Source organism: Zootoca vivipara, chromosome 2, assembly GCF_965207765.1.
Source record: "Zootoca vivipara chromosome 2, rZooViv2.hap1.1, whole genome shotgun sequence".
In the NCBI taxonomy this organism is placed as follows: Eukaryota; Metazoa; Chordata; class Lepidosauria; order Squamata; family Lacertidae; genus Zootoca; species Zootoca vivipara.
The window spans coordinates 118,363,558-118,383,592 of NC_142584.1; the positions used below are offsets into that span (position 1 = coordinate 118,363,558).

General features: G+C 43.5%; 1 protein-coding gene across 1 annotated transcript; it reads right to left on the minus strand.

The window, feature by feature from the left end:
* Positions 1-5,707: 5,707 nt before the first annotated feature.
* Positions 5,708-18,065, minus strand: LOC148687189 (vomeronasal type-2 receptor 26-like). The gene is made up of 6 exons (XM_088662545.1): positions 17,845-18,065; positions 14,693-14,984; positions 11,405-12,214; positions 10,194-10,421; positions 8,013-8,139; positions 5,708-6,612 (listed from the first exon to the last, which is right to left on the minus strand). The coding sequence occupies exons 1-6, from the start codon at positions 18,063-18,065 to the stop codon at positions 5,708-5,710; spliced, it is 2,583 nt and encodes an 860-aa protein (XP_088518671.1).
* Between the last annotated feature and the right edge of the window lie 1,970 nt (positions 18,066-20,035).

A 20,035-nucleotide genomic window follows, 5' to 3' on the forward strand; every position in this document is an offset into this window, starting at 1 on the left:
CCAGTGAAGGGGTTTGTCTCCAAAGGAGTCTGCAGAACAACTATCATCAATGGGATATCATCTTGTTCCTTTTAATAAAGGCAGCATTGTGATGCTGCTACAAATTCTGGGGAAAGCTCCTTTGAGAAGCGATGATCATCCGAGAGAATCAAGATATGTGTCTGTCCACTGAGAGAAATCCCTCTTCTGTCTCACTTTGCACATCTCTTTTACCCCCTCTTTTAGTTCTCTGCAATGAGGCTCAGCCAAAAAATGCCATATATCCCTCTCCTTTCCTACCTGTGGAATTTTATAGATGCCCAATGTGCCTGAAAGCAAGATGGAGTTTTGAGAGTCAGCCATTTCCAGAACCGTCAGTAAATCATTCCGTCTTCCACATTTGTAGTTGGGAATATTTGCCTTCCCTGTAGACAGCAGGTCTAGCAAAGCATCATAGGTCACCTTTCCATCAAAAAAGTTCTCATGGACGCTGTAGCCCAGGGTGATGTTGGGTAAGAGCCTGGCGTTCCGGTTGAACTCTTGAATGGCAAGCAAGAAGGAGAGCACTTCCCAGAACTTTGTGTGTCCTTTCCTGCAAAAATATACAGATTGTGTCATCATCCTGCAGTGAAGTAGCAAATTTATCTGAGAGATTTTTTAAGACAAGCAGGTGATATAAAAACGTGGATTTTATTTCCAGAACTTTACTTGTGCTTACTCTGATTCAGAACTAAAGCCACGAGCTCAAAAGCTCACCTAATTATATCTCATTGGGAGAGGATAGCCTTTGTGAAGGAACTGCACAGCTAAAAATGAATAAACATATTATATTTATTTTGGTTTGGGACATTTGGGGTTAATTTGTTTTCTAGAACAAATTTTGGCTGGCAGTCTTCTTTGTTTTTTACTATGTTTATGGACCTACAGTCTATAATCAAATGTAGCTTGAAGGTATGATTGCGGGGAGAAGCAATAACTCCATCCCCACAAAATGTCTTACCATTTAAAGCTGGCAGAGGGAGTCCTCTTGAAGGTTTGTTCATGAAATGTAGCTTTTGTGGGAGAGATGATTCCACTAAGGAGGTGGTCTCCTGGCCTGTAATAATTGAATGGGTCTATCTGACTCCTCTCCAGAGTTAAGGAGCATTTTGCCTTCTGCATCTCACAGTCTGCATAAGGCAATAGCACCAGCAAAAGAAGAACAACAACAAGAAGAATCAGCATCATTCTGGGACTGCCTGGAACAGCCCTCTCTGTTGTGAATACTCCCATCAGTTTTTTAAATGAAGCCAAACCCTTCTTGTAAAGCTGATGAAGTCCAAGCAGGACTTCACATCTGAAGGTATAGAAGACAAGCTCATGACCACATATTCTGACTCGCCTGCCCTAAATCTCTTTCCAAGCTGTTGATAACGTTTATGTCCCTGTCCTTTCCGCCTTGAATGCACAATGTCACCTCATGTAGCTCTTGTTTTTGGTGTTTATTTTAATGGCATCAAATATGATCTTTGGGGGGGGGGGAATCCCAGGAGTTTTGGTGTGTAGAAAAGAGGAGGGTCACTATGATTTTGATAACCATAAGGGAGATAAGCATTGGCTCTGCAACATCCTGCACTCTTTACATGGCTCCATGCTCAGGTGCAGGGCTGGAGAAAAACATGTTTTGCAAAAGCCCTCAGATGTCACTCTAGACTCTAAGATGGCAAAGGGAAGTGGCAGCTGAACATATCTAAACTTTGTGGAAAAACATATTCACAAGAGTCAAGATCAGGCATCCCAAAACTTCGGCCCTCCAGATGTTTTGGACTACAATTCCCATCTTCCCCGACCACTGGTCCTGTTAGCTAGGGATCATGGGAGTTGTAGGCCAAAACATCTAGAGGGCCACAGTTTGGGGATGCCTGGTCAAGATCAGCATTTGCTTTTCAGGCAGTGGGGAGGAAACCCTGTTCTATAGGTCAGATCCCCCTCCTCTTTTGACCTGTATGGCTGTTATGGTCGATCTGTGTCGCCCCTACAACCCTTCACTTGACATTTCTTTTCAAGCAGTGCTCAAGAAAGAAATGCAGGTGATTCTTACTCAATATGTCTTCTGAGAAGACCTACCAAGGCTTGCATAACTTCACTCTCTTATTCTCACTCACGGAGAATAGCAGCTCTCTGCCATGTATACCTTGGTCAAGAAGCCAGTCCTGAAGCTCACCCAAGTTCTAGTTGGTGCCAGGAGTGCGCAGGGTCTCCTCATCCACCCTATAGTAAAGTGAGCAATGGTCCTGCTGTCTTTTTTTTATTATTATTAAAAGACTTTATTGAATTCTTCATTAAAAAACATACATAAAAAATGAAAGAAAAAGATGACAAAAGAAAAACATACATAAACACATACATAAATAATATAAATGATATGAATAACCTGATATAACTGAAAACTTAACACAACATAACATAACTGAGGTTAAAAGTGATGAAAATATTAAATCATAATATTAAATAATAATAAAATAAACAACAACTTAAAATAAGACAAACATTTAAGACGAGATTAATGACATACCCCCTTTTCCCACACACCCCTTCACCATTTGTGACTTCCAGCCTCTCCTATATGCAGATCTATATTACCTTGTTCAATTGCATGCTTATATTTTCACCCCTTCCTTTTGGTCTTTTTTGTGCCCTTCATACTTCTGCTAAAAGATTCGCTTTTTCTATCTTTTTCCTTAGATATAATTTGAGTGGTTCCCAGTCTTTTCCAACTTTATCTTCAGTTAACCCTTTCATTCTTCCAACGTTAATTGATAAATTTTGATAATTTGTTAATTTTATTAGCCAATCTTCCATTCTCGGTACTCTTTCACTTTTCCAATTTTTTGCAATTAAGAGTCTGCCAGCTACAGTAGCGTGCATTACTATGCATCTATCCTTTGCCTTAATTTCTTCCGTTAACATGCCTAACAGAAATATCTCAAGTTCTTTCCTGAATGAATATCTGACTATCTTTTTTAGTTCTTTGTACATTTCCTCCCAAAAGGCTTTGATCTTTCTGCAATGCCACCATATGTGTATAAAGGTTCCAGCTTCCTCTTTACACCTCCAGCAAATATTGTTATTCCCTTTGTACATTTTGGCCAGTCTTAGATACCACCTATATCGCATCTTATATACATTTTCTTTTAAATCAAAATTTGAAATATACTTTAAGTCTCGAATCCATAAATTTTCCCAACTTTCGATCAGAATATTTTTTCCCAAATCTTGGGCCCATTTTATCATAACTACTTAAGTAGTTAAGTAATGGTCCTGCTGTCAATGGGAGCAGCAAAGGGTAGCAAATGATGCTTGCAGGCCATCTTTGCCAAAGAAGAGTTTTCTGGGTCTTGCCCCTGACTCATCTAGTCCAGCATCCTGTTCTCACGTTGGCCAAGCAAACACATATGGGAACCCCACAGTCAGGGGTCTTAGCCAGCCCTAAAGAACTCACTACTTCAAGTCCTGGATTCAAGCTTTATATATATATATATATATATATTTTAAAAAATAATTTTTATTAGATTTTACAATAATTAACATACATAAATCCATCCATCATTGTCCCAACATAATTCTCTTCACAACACAAAAAAGAAAAGGTATCAAAAAAGACACTAAAAATAAAAACACAACACAACACCAAAAATTTAAAACCTTATCATTTTTCCTAAACATTATCCCATGGGCTTCCCCTTATTGATTTTCATTTGCCAAATCACCTTTTACAGTTTTCATTTTTCACAAACCATTCCAATCTCATTAAACTTATATTTATCTATTTAGCCATTTAATCAAATTATCTATTAATTTTTATATTTATTTATCTCCTTCCATTCCCTCCTTCCCCCCGCACCCCAGAACTCTCCCTGCCACCGAGAGTTTCCAGAATGCTGGAGAAAAGCAGGAGATGGTTATTTTCCAGCTGGATCCCCCCCCCTGCCCCCGTCCCCCCCACTCCGGAAGCCCCTCCTGCCACCAAGGGATCCCAGAATGGAGACGACTCACAGGGGCGGGTGAAACACCCAGCTATCCCTTCCGATTCAATTCTCTACAAGCTATACTAATATTCCCATTTCTAATTTTAAAAAAACACTTTAACCTTCACTATCATCTACTTTTCCTCCCTTGCCTGAATTTTTCTCCAAGAACTCTCATACTTTTATAAATTCCAAAACTGCTTCTTCTTCATGGAGCAATGGAAAATGATAATATAAGAGGCACCCATCCTGCCCTTGTCGTCCGAAGGTCTGGATTGCAGGACAAGATGAGGAAAGGCAGGAAATTATAGGAAGAGGAGTCAGTCCCTTCCCCACTCTCTTCCACTGTGGTGCCTGTGACAGCCCAGACCCCTCCTCTACCTCAATTGCAGTCCCAGTTTTAAAAAGTCCCCAATGCAATATGGTCTCCCCGGCCCTTCAGCCCACCCACCCGCCTTGGGTCTCCACTGAAGCACATTAGGAAATCCAATGGATCTGGCACTGAATGCAGAAAAGGGGAGAATCAGAAGTGTTCTGGTGTGGCTAGGAGGATGCAGCCATCCTATTGTCCAGACTGTGGCCAGGATTTGATACAGAATATGCCAGTATCCACAGCAACTGCATCAGTGGTTCATAATGTACCAGAATTGATGGTTAGCTCTCAGCAAGCCGAACCATTTGGAAGAGAAGACCAGGAGCAACTATGGTGTTGATGGTAGATTTGGATTGCAGCAGTCATCAACCACAGCCAGTATTATGATTTTTATTATTTATTAAATTTGTTAGCCGCTTTATCTTGCTCAGGACAACCCAAAACGACTTACAATCAAACAAAAGAGGAGAGGAAAGCCCACATAAATACATTAAAACCAAGAGGGAAAAGAAATACATTAAAACATCCCACTGACATCTAAAAGGCTGCAGATAGTTAAAAACAAGAGGCCTAGTTATAGAAGAAAGTTTTTGCCTGGGACGTAAATATATATAATGATGGCACCAGGGAAGCCTCCCTGAGGACAGCATTCCATAAATGGGGAGCCACTGCAGAAAAGACCCCTTCTCATGCTGCCAACCACCAGATCTCTCGCAGAGGGAGCACACAAAGAAGGGCCTCAGATGACGAACACAGTGTTTGGGTCAGTAATATGAGACATTGCAATGAAATTGAGAAGAGAACAGTTCACACAGGTGGGATAATTAATGACAAGTAACTCCTTGTCTCTGCTTTATAACTGGATGCAATTTTAGTTTGAGAGAACACTTTGTCCAACTGGAAATACACAAACAATCCCCACCTACCCCCCAGATCCCAGATCCCCAGCTGCTATTGGCAATTGGATGGTTAGGCAGGCGTAATGTATCTGGGTGATCAATTAGGTTCTGGGGACTTCTCTCACCTGCAGCTAGAGTTGCCAGACTCAATAGAGGACAGGACTTCTGTGCCTTTAATTGCCCTGCTCTGTTTTGAGTGTGGAAACCTTAAAGAGAAACCAGCAGACTCTTTGTTTAATTTCCAAGCAAAGGGTCTGCTGGTTTCTCTTTAAGGTTTCCAGGCTCAAAAGAGAGCAGGGCAATTAAAGGCACAGAAGTCCTGTCCTCTATTGAGTCTGGCAACCCTACCTGCAGCGACAACCCAGTTTCCCAAGATATCCTCTATCCTCCTGCACTGTGTCACTTGCAAAAGAGTGGCTGAATGAAATAAAAGCTCCTGGCGTTTTGTTTCACTGTTTGGTTTTTGTTGTCAGGTGCTCCTTTGTGTTCAGATCAGATCTCAGCACAATAATGTAGCACTTGGGGAGAAAGATGCAGCCCAGGAGCCCAGCACTGGAGGCCAAGATGGAGAAGACCTGGACGGCTACCATGTACTTCCCCTTGGTGCTCAGGTAGGTAGGAACAAAGGACACCCAAACACTGCAGAAGACCAGCATGCTGAAGGTGATCAACTTGGCTTCATTGAAGGCCCCAGGCAGCTTCCTGGCTAGGAAAGCCACCGTGAAGCAGATGGCAGACAGGAAGCCCATGTAGCCCAGGGCACCATAAAACATGGCAGCAGACCCTTCGTTGCATTGCAGGATGATCTGCCCAGGTTGGGACCTCATGTCTGAGTCTGGGAATGGGGGAGAGATTCCCAACCAGATGCTGCAGATGAGAACTTGGACACTGGAACAGGAAATGACAATGGAGTTGGCCAGACGTTTCCCCAGCCATCTCCTCACCTTGTTCCCTGGCTTTGTAGTCAGGAAGGCCAGCACCACAGTGATGGTTTTGGCCAACACAGAAGAGACGGCAACTGAGAAAATGATGCTGAAGGCTGTTTGTTGGAGAAAGCAGGTCACTTTCCTTGGCTGGCCAATGAACAGGAAGGAGGACAAAAAAGAAAGCAGGAGGGAGAAGAGGAGGATGAAAGAGAGGTCCCGGTTGTTGGCTTTGACTATCGGAGTTTCTAGGAATTTAAGGAAGATTCCTAACACACAGCCTGTGGTTATGGAAAAGAAGAAGGCAAAGGAAGCCAGGAGGATCCCCAAAGATTCTTCATAGGCCAGGAAAGCGATAACTTTGGGAACACATTGAACTTGACCCTTGTTTGGATGCTGTTCTTCTGGACATTTGGTGCAATGTTTTGCATCTGAGGGGGAGAAAAAGGGTGCCTTAGCATCATTTACATCCATTACGATCTTTGTTCTATTGCATTTTGAAAAAAATATGCTGGTCAGGAGGTAAGAATGTGTAATAAGGAATGAACAACATGGGCTTCTTAATTTACGTATTTACTGTTTACCCTTGTACCATTCCTTTTCCCTCAGGTGACAGAGGTGGCGCATAATTTTCCCCTCAAATTTTATTGCCAGAAATTCCTTGTGATGTAGATCAAGATGAAAGGCAGTGACTGTCCCCCAGAGATGCTTCTGGTGTCTTGATTGTTTGGCTTTTGCAAATGCTCGACACACCTCTTTACCTTGACCCTTGGCATTTATGGTGTTTTGTTTTGTGGGGCGGAAATGTTCTACTGAAGTTATACTGCCCTGTTCCACCTGAAACAGATTTATTTAATACTAGCTGGCCCAGCCACGCGTTGCTGTGGGTTTTCATGTTAAATGGACCCTTTTCTGTTAAATGGACCTTCAGAGTCTCCCTTTAGAGTCCTCTCACCTGCCCTGTCCCAATCCTGACACCCCTACTGTAAGTTTCAAAAATAAGGCTCCCCCCATGCGTGTTCCTGAAAATGTCCCCACCCTCCACTGCTTTGGCTGACTCAGGGTCCTACCTCCCCCCCCCATGGCTATGTGTTCTCCCCCTCCCTTTGTTATGCCTCATCCCTGTGATTCCCCCACCCTGTGAAAGGCCCATATTCTGTTTTTGCCTGTGGCCTACTGGGCAATGGTGAGGCCTACCCATTTTTGCCTGCTGGGCAATGCTGCGGCCTATTGAAAAAGCTAGGCCTTGTTGCTGCAAAAAGACTGTTTTCAGTTGGTTGCTGTGGAATTTTGTGATGTCATCTGGCTGCGCAGCTTTGGAGGCGGCAGGGTGCGATCTGCCTTTCTATTGGAGGCTGCTGGAGTTTTCAGGGCTTCTGGTGGTGACATCTAATTTGGGCGCCACTTTTTGTGTTTAATCATTCTTTTAGGTGTGAAAGGTGTGGTTTTCTGGAAAAAAATTTAATGCCAGATCCCTCCCTGGTGGGCATGGAACGTAGTGGCCAAATTTGTTACATTATGGTTCAGCAGTTACGGAGAAAGGCTGTGACCTCTGCGCGCGCAATGCCTATATTTTTATATATATAGATAAATTATATATCTGGCCACTGAGTTTTAAAACAGGAGAAGAAATGCCCTCTCTATGATCATCAGTTTGTAGCCCACAGTTCGCTTCCTTGAGGTCATTTGTTTCAACCTACTTCCTGTAATTTATGAAGGTGATTAAAAATAGAGAAGTCAAGAGAGGATCCGCATTCAAAAATATCTCCATCAGAAAATGCCTCTGAATTAATCACTGACCTCTTTCTAGTTCTCCCTTGGAGTCACCCACCTTCCCAAGTGGAGACGGTCCCTTCCACACATGGAGCACAACCATAGCAGCAAACTGCCTCTCCTTCTTGAACTACCTTGGCGTATCCCGGGCGACAGCTTTCGGTGCACCTGGAGCGAGGCCTGGTCTAATCATAAAGAGAAGATGCTGCATTAAAGGACAGTAACGGGAGTATTTGTGTCTACAGAGTTAGAATCATAGAATCATAGAGTTGGAAGAGACCACAAGGGCCATCCAGTCTAACCACCTGCCAAGCAGGAAACACAATCAAAGCATTCTTGACATATGCCTGTCAAGCCTCTGATTAAAGACCTCCAAAGAAGGAGACTCCACCACACTCCTTGGTAGCAAATTCCACTGCCGAACAGCTCTTACTGTCAGGAAGTTCTTTCTAATGTTTAGGTGGAATCTTCTTTCTTGTAGTTTGAATCCATTGCTCCGTGTCCGCTTCTCTGGAGCAGCAGAAAACAACCTTTCTCCCTCCTCTATATGACATCCTTTTATATATTTGAACATGGCTATCATATCACCCCTTAACCTTCTCTTCTACAGGCTAAACATACCCAGCTCCCTAAGCCGTTCCTCATAAGGCATCGTTTCCAGGCCTTTGACCATTTTGGCTGCCCTCTTCTGGACACGTTCCAGCTTGTCAGTATCCTTCACTTACAGAGTTTGGAAATGACCCAACAGGATCTCGTGTTCTTATCACATGCACATTTTTCAGGGAAGCACTTTTGATGCAGAATAACAGGTAGGGAAACCTCCTGGCTGTGTTTGCTTGCCTGTTCCAAAATTATATATCTGACCTTTCTATCACAACCTCCAAGTGTCCCGATTTTCCAGGGACAGTCCCAAAACTGTGAAAGCCATCCTGGCTTCTGATTTAATCCTGGAATGTCCTAATTGCCCCTGCCAGTGCCACCGCTGCCACTCTCGGGGAAGAGGATTAGTCGGTGCTTGTTCTGAGTGCCGGTGGCAGTGAGGGAGCATCCTGCTGCCTCTCCGTGGCCTTTCCATGGCCCCCTCTGCCAGCCTGCTGGAGAGCAGGCAAGGAGGAGGAGAGGCAGAGGGCAGAGATGCCCTGGAAAGGAAGGAAGGGGAAGTGGAGAGGAGCACAAATAGTCTAGATTAAAATTGTTGTTGTTGTTGTTAATTTATTTGTACCCCAGCCATTGTTGTTGTTGTTGCTGTTAATGTTGTTGCTATTGTTAATTTATTTGTACCCCACCCATCTGGCTGGGTGGCTCCCAACAGAGCTGGACCTCAGTGTCCGGGCTGGATGACAGGGGTGGAGACGCTCTTTCAGGTATACTGGGCTGAGGCCATTTAGGGCTTTAAAGGTCAGCACCAACACTTTGAATTGTGCTCGATAACATCCTGGGTTCTGAAGCTCAACATCAAAAAAACCAAGATCATGGCCACTGGTCCCATCACCTCCTGGCAAATAGAAGGGGAAGAAATGGAGGCAGTGAGAGATTTTACTTTCTTGGGCTTCTTGATCACTGCAGATGGTGACAGCAGTCGCGAAATTAAAAGACGCCTGCTTCTTGGGAGAAAAGCAAGGGCAAACCTAGACAGCATCTTAAAAAGCAGAGACATCACCTTGCCTACAAAGGCCCATATAGTTAAAGCTATGCTTTTCCCAGTAGTGATGTGTGGAAGTGAGAGCTGGACCATAAAGAAGGCTGATCGCTGAAGAATTGATGCTTTTGAATTATGGTGCTGGAGGAGACTCTTGAGAGTCCCATGGACTACAAGAAGATCAAACCTATCCATTCTTCAGGAAATCAGCCCTGAGTGCTCACTGGAAGGACAGATCCTGAAGCTGAGGCTCCAATACTTTGGCTGCCTCATGAGAAGAGAAGACTCCCTGGAAAAGACCCTGATGTTGGGAAAGATTGAGGGCACTAGGAGAAGGGGACAACAGAGGACGAGATGGTTGGACAGTGTTCTCAAAGCTACCAACATGAGTCTGACCAAACTGTGGGAGGCAATGAAAGACAGGAGTGCCTGGCGTGCTCTGGTCCATGGGGTCACGAAGAGCCGGACACGACTAAACGACTAAACAACAACAACAATGCCAGGATAAGTGTGCCACGGGTTACGGTTGAAGTTCCCTTGGAACTATTCAACAGGTTATTCGAGCTCAACACTTACCATGTAGCTTAAATTGTCTCCTACCTTGTTACTACCCTTGGGCCACACAATGGCTTCTGAATTAATTGTGAACTTGAAATAAGTAGATGTCTCTTTTTCTATACTCCCAACTTTCACTCTAAAACGAGACTTATTGGGAAGCATCACCCAGTTCTCAATATCATAGTTGCCCGGCAGCTCCCCATTCTCGTCCAGTCTGAGGCTGCCCATGGAAGTGTTCAAAAACTGCATTTCTCTTAAGAAAGGATGAAGCTGAAATGCATTTTAAATAAAAGCACACATTCTACTCATGTAAAAACACCAGGCAGGCACCACAAATAACCCAGAGATGCATTTATACATATGTAAACTGGGCATGTGGGTATGTTTCCACTTTTCACCAAAACCACTTGACCGATTGAGGTGAAATCTTGACACATCACATGCAAATGTCCGAAGGCTATAGGAAAGTTTGCTAAGACAGATGTCACACCTGGGTCATGTAAAAAACCCAAAAAAACCTGTTCCAGAAAGCACCACTCAGACAAAAATGCATGCTGGGAAAAGAATCAGGTTGCAAACCAGCGCCCTCTAGCAGCGACTACACTGGTACTGCACCTATAAAAACTTCCCTCTCAACACCACCTCAGCTCCAGTTTACATACTAGGCCGAAGCTCTTACAGATTAGGCCAAATGGAGGTACTGGGTGGGGGTTGGGGGAGGAGGGGACGGAATAGGTCAGAACACAGTGGGGCCAGTCACAGGGATGACCCGTGGGGGGGAGAGGGGGCGTGATACGTCATGGGTCGGGACAGGGTGGGGGGAATCACAGGGATAAGTCGGGGGTGGGGGAGGATGGGGCGGGATTCGTCATGGATTGGCACAGGGTGGGGGCAGTCACATGGATTAGCCACAGCAACGCGTGGCAGGGCCAACTAGTTTTAAATAAAATGACACATTCTACTCATGTAAAAACACGCTGATTCCCAGACCATCCACAGGCCAGATTGAGAAGGTGATTGGGTTGCATCCAGCCCCCGGGCCTTAGGCTGCCTGCCCATGAACTAGGTGGTAGGGGAGTGTTCTGTCATAACCAGAATAGGCAGAAAGGTTTCCCTCTACCATGAGTGTCACTAATTAGATTTTTCTTCAAAATGGGCAAAACAAAAGAATATCTCACTACCAAATCTGATTCCAGAGATGGGAAAACGGATTGCAATGGGCAACGAAGGAAACAACGAAGGAAAGGAAATACCTGCCATGGCTGCAGCCTTTGGCGTTCCATCCTGTCTCCTCCACCCACCATCAGCATGAACTTTGATCTGGCTGAATATGCAGCATTTAAGGCCTGAGCCACAGCTTGGATACTGAAGTAAGTGATGTTGCTGTCTTGAGACAGGGCTCTCTCCAGCTCCTCTTGGGGCAGCGTCTCCAGTTTCCCATTCTCTGTGCATCTTGTCCGACCTTTTACAGCCAACAAATGCTTTGAATAGAAACAATGGAATGCTTCACTCCAAAACTGTTTAAGAAGGACAGAATCTGGTTTATAGTATTGATATTCTTTCCTTATTGGGGGCTTCATGACAAAGGCGAAAGAGCCATGGATGTACTGGAAGAGATCAGGAGGAAGAGAAAAATTCAAATTAATGTCCTGAAAATTTGTTGAGATCCAGACTTTTGCCCCAATTCGTTCCTCCAGATTTCTTTGTAGTATCATGATGGTTAGCCATGCCAAGTGGGTGTTTTCATAGTAAACAATTACATTAACTTGTCTCCATTTGGCAAAGGGTTCACTCTGGATGAGCATGTCTGATGTATACTTTTCTGGTAGTCTTTTTAGTAAGGCAATGCAAATTTCATGGCTGATCATCAGAGGTGTCAAGGCACTCAAGAACCTTTCTCCGTTATCATTGTCTGAAACAAAGAGGCCAATCCACGTCCATCCGAAATAGAGGAGGAACTTGACAACCCCCCAGTACTGAGTTTCTTCCTTGGGGAGCATCTGGTAGAGAAACAGGAACTCTTTTTTATCATCAAGAAGTTGAGTAACCAAGCCAAAACTGATCTAGTGAGGAAAGGAAGAGATTGGCGTTTTGTATTGCTTCCAGGATAATGAACAGATTATCACAATAATACCACCACCAGACTTAACATGGACACTGGTACCAGAGCCTGCAATAAACCCAGATGCCAACTTTGCTGCCACATACACCTGGACAACACCATCACTGGCCCCAACAACATCCAACATACCACCTCAGGACTATTTAATTGCTCATCTCCTAACATTGTGTACGCCATCAAATGCTAACGGTGCCCTTCATCTCTCTATATTGGACAAACAGGCCAAAGCCTATGCCAAAGGATAAATGGACATAAATCTGACATCAGGAATCACAAGACAGAGAAACCAGTAGGAGAACACTTCAATCTCCCAGGACATTCTATACAAGATCCCAAAGTAGCTGTTTAATTACAGAAAAAATTCAGAAACAGACTGGAAAGAGAAGTTGCTGAATTGCAACTCATTACCAAGCTTAAAACCATGGAGAGACCTGGTATGAATAAGGACACTGGATTCTTATCTCATTATACATGATAAAGCTTTATTTAGCACCTCAGCCCTTGCTTTTTCCTGCAAGACCAATTGCAGTTGTTAACAGTCGTTAACAGTCATCAACAGGTTTACCACTCCTATCAGCCAATCACCCATTCCCACCACCCTTCTGAGTAATACCCCTCCCCACCCTCTGACTATACATAAGGGCCTGGCGACTTCTGTTTCAGTGTACCTGAAGAAGTGTGCATGTACACGAAAGCTCATACCTATGACAAACTTAGCTGGTCTCTAAGGTGCTACTGGAAGGATTTTTAAATTTTGCCTTTGACTGTGTCAGACCAACACGGCTACCTACCTGTAACTAGATTATTATTGTCATTGTAATACATAATTTGTCCAGGTTGGGCTGGCTGGAGTTGTAGGCTGAAAGATTTGGACGTGCAGAATAACAAAAGCATTCTGGGAGATGATATATAATGAGTTGGGGAGGTGTTTAAAATAACATTTGTGGAAAAAACAGAAGCTTTCTTACTAGGAATGTTAAATGCAGAGATACCAAAGGAGCAAAAATGATTATTTATGTATGAGACAACAGCAGCACAGATACTATTGGCCCAGAGATGGAAAGAAAATAAAGTCCCACGCAGAGACGAATGGTTGATGAAGATGATAGACTATGCCGATATGGTGAAAATGACCAGGAAAATCAGAAACCAGGAAGATAGAAACTTTAATAAGGAATGGAGGGGGGTATAAGTTACTTAAGAGAATACTGTAAACAACTAAAAACTTTGACAGTAAAGTATAGTGGTACCTCCATGAAAACCATGAAGGGGTAGAAGGACAAGTACTCTTATTGGGGGATAGGAGGCGGGCAGGCGTGGAGGACTCCCTGGTCCTGAATGGGGTAACTGTGCCCCTGAAGGACCAGGTGCGCAGCCTGGGGGTCATTTGGACTCACAGCTGTCCATGGAGGTGCAGGTCAATTCTGTGTCCAGGGCAGCTATTTACCAGCTCCATCTGGTACACAGGCTGAGACCCTACCTGCCCATGGACTTTCTCGCCAGATTGGTGTATGATATAGTTATCTCTCATTTGGACTACTGCAATGCACTCTACGTGGGGCTACCTTTGAAGGTGACCCGGAAACTACAACTAATCCAGAATGCGGCAGCTAGACTGGTGACTGGGAGCGGCCACCAAGACCACATAACACCGGTCTTGAAAGACCTACATTGGCTCCCGGTACATTTCCGAGCACAAAGTGTTGGTGCTGACCTTTAAAGCTGGCCTCGGTCCAGGATACCTGAAGGAGCGTCTCCACCCCCATCATTCTGCCCAAACACTGAAGTTCACTGCCAAGGGCCTTCTGGCAGTTCCGTCCCTGCGAGAAGCCAAGTTACAGGAACCAGGCGGAGGGCCTTCTCGGTAGTGGCACCCGCCCTTTGACACCAGATGTCAAAGAGAAAAACAACTACCAGAATTTTAGAAGACGTCTGAAGGCAGCCCTGTTTAGGGAAGCTTTTAATGTTTAACAGACTATTGTATTTTAATATTTTGTTGGAAGCCGCCCAGAGTGGCTAGCAAATATTGATTTGAATTCAAATATCTAGTGTAAAATGAATTTTAAAAATTATATTAAAAAAAAGAAGTCTGGAGGGCACCAGGTGGGTGAAGGTTGAAAGTAAGATCCCTGGATCCAGTCTTATGCTATAGCCTGTGCTTCCTTCCCCACCCCCCCAAGCCAGAACTCATCAGAGCTCAGCTCCAGCACCTCTCAGGTGGGTGCCATTGCCATTCTAAGAGAACAAGGGAGAAGTTCATGGTGAGCTCCAGCACCTCTTTTTCTAGAAGAATAGCACTGGCTATAGCTAAGCATTATCTAATTGGGGGGGGGGGGTCTGTCTCAACTTCACTGGAAAGAAAGTGGAATTTTCTGCAGCTGAACTTCTCCTCTGCCCCTCCAGGCCCCACCCTTCATACCTGTGGGATTTTGTAGACGCTTGACAAGGCTGAAATCTGTTTTGAGTTTACAGAATTGCCCCCTTCAAGAACAGCCAAAAGGTTATAATGTCTTCCACAGTGATAGTTGGGAATATTGCTTTCCCTGCCTCCAACCAGGTCTAGCATGGCATCAGAAGTGATCCTTGCATCAAAATAGTTATCATAGAGGTTGTAGCCCAGGGTGATGTTGGGTAAGAGCCTGGGATCGCTGTTGATCTCCTGGATGGTGAACAAGAAGGACAGGATGTTCCAGTAGAACCTTTTCGTCGCACTGTAATAAAAAGATACGTTAAAAAGTGTAAAGCTGCTATTTGCCAGTACATGAAAACAAAATGTCACATCCTTTCTTTTTTCAATCTAATGACTTTTCTGGGCAATATATAACTCTGAACAATGTGGGCACAAAAATGCCCCTTTGAGTGCTCAGTTTGTGTTCTAGAAAGGGGATAATGATGCAATCCCAAACCCACTTGCCTGGCAGGAAACCTTGTTCAATCATTCAATTATTCAATTATTTTTCATGGGTTGGATTGCACTGTAATTCAGTAAATATCACTTTCAGCCCAGCAAATTGTGGGCAGTTGAGTCCTTCAGTTTAAAAATAAAAAGATGATAAGAAGATAGATAAGATAAGATATCTTTATTGTCATTGTCCCCTTGTGGGAACAACGAAATTACTCGGTTGCTACATCCTCTCAGATAAAAATATCATGAGGCCAGAAGGACTTCTTTTGCTCTTTCTTTGATTATTATTATTATTATTATTATTATTATTATTTGTTATTTATACCCCGCCCATCTGGCTGGGTTTCCCCAGCCACTCTGGGCGGCTTCCAACAGAAATATTAGAATACACTAATTTATTAAAGATTAAAAGCTTCCCTAAACAGGGCTGCCTTCAGATGTCCTCTAAAAGTCTGGTAGTTATTTTTCTTTTTGACATCTGGTGGGAGGGCGTTCCACAGGGCGGGTGCCACTACCGAGAAGGCCCTCTGCCTGGTTCCCTGCAACTTGGCTTCTCGCAGCGAGGGAACCGCCAGAAGGCCCTCAGCACTGGACCTCAGTGTCCGGGCTGAACAATGGAGGTGGAGACGCTCCTTCAGGTATACTGGACCAAGTTTCCCTTGTGCAAGTGAAGTCAGCAGTAAGCAGAAAGTGGGTTGATACTCAGACCCAAATATATTCACCAGGTGCATTGCTCTTGCCTAAGCATGCAATGGGGGGGGGGGAATGTTCTCTCAAACTGACATTGCACCCAGCTATAATGGAGAGATCCACTGAAGGAGAAAACTTTACGCAACACACATAGTTAAGCTATGGAACTCACACCAACCTGGATGGCCTTAAAAGGGAATTAGACAAATTCATGGAGGAAAAGGGAACTTCTGCCCAAATTCTGCTTTCTGGTTGCTCACATCTGGTTGGCCATTATGAGAGCAGGATACTGGAATATATGGGCCCCCATTGGCTGATCCAGGACTTTATTTCAGACTGAGGATCATTTTTCTTAAAAAAACAACAACCCACATCCCCGCCTATACTTTGTAACTAACACATCAGTGAGAACTGGCTGAGCTCTCACACTCCCTTCCCCTCGCCAAATGTTCAGTTGTACAATGCATGCAGGTCTTCTTGCTATAGAATACATTCAATCCACACACACATACCGCCCAACATTTCTCCAATGAAAATAGGGGTGACTATTATTATTATTATTATTATTATTATTATTATTATTATTATATTTATATTTATATTTATAAAATGACTGGGTTGCCCCAGCTATTCTGGGCAGCTTTCAACCTATATAAAAACATGACAAAAGTTTAAAAACTTCCCTATACAGGGCTGCCTTCAGTTGTCTTCTAAAGGCTGTATAGTTACTTATCTCCTTGGCTCGGGGGTCGGATGATTCCATACCCTCTAGCATTTCTCCAATGAAAATTGGGACATCCTAAGGGAAAGTGGTGACAGCAGTCATGAAATTAAAAGACTCCTGCTTCTTGGGAGAAAAGCAATGACATACCTAGACAGCATCTTAAAAAGCAGAGACATCACCATGCCAACAAAGGTCCGTATAGTTAAAGCTATGGTTTTCCCAGTAGTGATGTATGGAAGTGAGAGCTGGACCATAAAGAAGGCTGATCGCCGAAGAATTGATGCTTTTGAATTATGGTGCTGGAGGAGACTCTTGAGAGTCCCATGGACTGCAAGAAGATCAAACCTCTCCATTCTGAAGGAAATCAGCCCTGAGTGCTCACTGGAAGGACAGATCCTGAAGCTGAGGCCACCTCATGAGAAGAGAAGACTCCCTGGAAAAGACCCTGATGTTGGGAAAGATTGAGGGCACTAGGAGAAGGGGACAACAGAGGACGAAATGGTTGGACAGTGTTCTCGAAGTTCCCAACTGTGGGAGGCAGTGGAAGACAGGAGTGCCTGGCGTGCTCTGGTCCATGGGGTCACAAAGAGTCGGACACGACTAAATGACACCAGAAGAAGAAGAAGAAGAAGAAGAAGAAGAAGAAGAAGAAGAAGAAGAAGAAGAAGAAGAAGAAGAAGAAGAAGAACATGGGGTCACAAGGAGGAGGAGGAGGAGGAGGAGGAGGAGGAGGAGGAGGAGGAGGAGGAGGAGGAAGAGGAGGAGGAGGAGGAGGAAAAGTGGGACACTCCTAGATCAAAACAGAAACTGAGACGTCTTCTGTAAATCCAGGACTTTCCCTGGAAAATAGGGACACTTGGAGGGTCTGCACACATTCGAGCAACCTTTGTTGTTGTTTAGTCGTTTAGTCGTGTCCGACTCTTCATGAATCAATGCCTTGTCGTGGCGAAGGGGCTTGAATAACTCAGAGAAGCTATGAGCTATGCCATGCAGGGCCACCCAAGATGGACAGGTCACAGTGGAGAGTTTTGACTAAACGTGATCCACCTGGAGCAGGAACTGGCAAGCCACTCCAGTATCCCTGCCAAGAAAACTCCATGGACAAAGACAACAGGCAACCTTTGTATTGGGTAGTAATGCTGGTGATAGCGGAGAAAGCTGAAATAGGGACTGTTTCCCTTATAAACAGGAACAACTGGAGCAGAGGGTGCAGAAACAAAGACACCCACCTGCGCCTACTGTACTAACTTACCGCTTAACCTCCATTAATGGGGGTTGGGAAAAGTTGCATGGACGTAGAAGAATTTTATTTGGAGATGTGTTTCCACCAATGAGGAAGTCTCCAGGCCGGTAGTAACTGCTTACATTATTTTGATCCCTGATCAGATTCAAGGGGCATTTTGTCTTCAGGTGCCCACAGATTCCATGAGGCATTAGCAGCAAAAGTAGAAACAGAAACACCAGGGAGATCATTCTGCCTTCTGCACCTTTCTTGTGAGCGCTCCTCTCTCCTCCTCAGCAAAAGCTATTGGAAGACCAAAGCTGCAGTGGCAATAAATTTATGCAAGCATTCCCCACCCACCCCCCTTTCACCTGCTCTAAATCTTGACTCAGTCTGTCTCTGATGCAAGAGATATTCCGGGTTCCAACTTTTTCCCTCCCAAGGCGCAGTGCAAATATTAACCTCAGGCTGCCTTTGCTCCTAATGTGTAGGAAACTTCCAGCAATGTCTCCCGAGCTTCAGAAATAATAATTACTATGACTGTAATAATTATAAAGGTAAGGCAACTCGTCCCTTCAATATCCTGGAGACTCTGTGTGGCTTGAGGAGCAGGTGTAGAGCTGGAGAAAAATATATTTGTGAGAAATCACAGGTGTGGCTTCAAAGTATGATGTAAGCCGGGGTGAGGGGGCGAGTTTGACCTGAACTTTGCTGACAGAAAACTGACAGCCCTGGTTGCAAAAGAGCAACAGCTCCCTTCTAGTGTTTATTCCACAGCAATTGACAGTCAGGAGCCTCTGATCCTAGGATTCTTCTTCAAAACCATCTAAGTTGGTAGCCATCACCATAAAAGTGATTCATCTTCTCAATACAATCACACCGCATGGGCTGAACACATCTTTTGACGGGATGTTTATTGTAGTACCTCTTTAAGAAACACTCAGTGTTCTTCTTAATAATTATCTACATATTCTATCACTTACTAACTTATCAATCTTATAATCTCTTATACTTATCTCATAATACAGTTCTATTCTTATTAAATCTTAAAACTCAATACAATAACACTTAACTAAATCTTAATATATAAGAATAACTCAACTAATACTCTTCCACAACCTCTTTATACTTCCAAATCTTTTAATAAAAACTACTAATCTTACAATTCTTTTCTAAATAAACTTTAAATTTCTTCCAATCTTCTTCCACCAATTCTTCCCTCTGGTCCCGGAGTCTCCCAGTCAGCTCGGACAGTTCCATAAATTCTATCAGCTTCATCTGCCAATCCTCCACCGTAGATACATCTTCAGTTTTCCAATTCTTTGCTAATACTATTCTAGCTGCTGTTGTGGCATACAGAAAAAACGTAATATCTTTCTTAGGTAATTCCTCTCTAATTATCCCAAGTGAAAAAAGCTTCTGGTTTCTTAACAAACGTGTTTTTCAACACTTTCTTCAATTCATTATAAATCTTATCCCAGAAGCTCTTTACTTGGGGGCAAGTCCACCACATATGGTAAAAGGTTCCTTCTACATTCTTACATTTCCAGCATTTATTGTCTTGTTTATGATAAATCTTAGCTAGTTTTACCGGTGTAAGATACCATCTATACATCATCTTCATCATATTTTCTTTCAACACATTACATGTGGTAAACTTCATATTCTTATTCCACAACCTTTCCCAATCTTCCATCATTATATTATGCCCAACATCTTTTGCCCAATCAATCATTACCAATTTTGTTTGTTTATCTTTGGTGAGCCACTCCGGCAATAGATTATACATCTGAAACACTTGTTGTTGTTGTTGTTGTTTTATCTAGATGGGTTTCCCCACTCTGGGTGGCATTTAAAAACATAGTAAAATGTCATTTAAAAAAAAAAACTTTCAGCAAGTAGAACTAATGAAGGAACCTTTACATTCTCTACACCACAGGTGTAACTGCAGCGGAGATTTAAAATAATAAATATAAAAAGGGCAGGAGGATATTCATGTACACTACCTCGAGCCTTTTGGAGGAAAGGTAGTGGATAAATGTAAAAACAAACAATCAAATAATAATAAACTGTGACAGGTCAATGTAAATAGGTGTGTCTTTATTCTTAGGCAAAAAAAAAAGTATGGTGAAGTTGCTGGACAGACACACCTCTGTGGGGAAGTCACTGCATCAAAGCTTTGTCCTACAGCACAAGGTTGTTTTGGTAATAAAAACTGAGG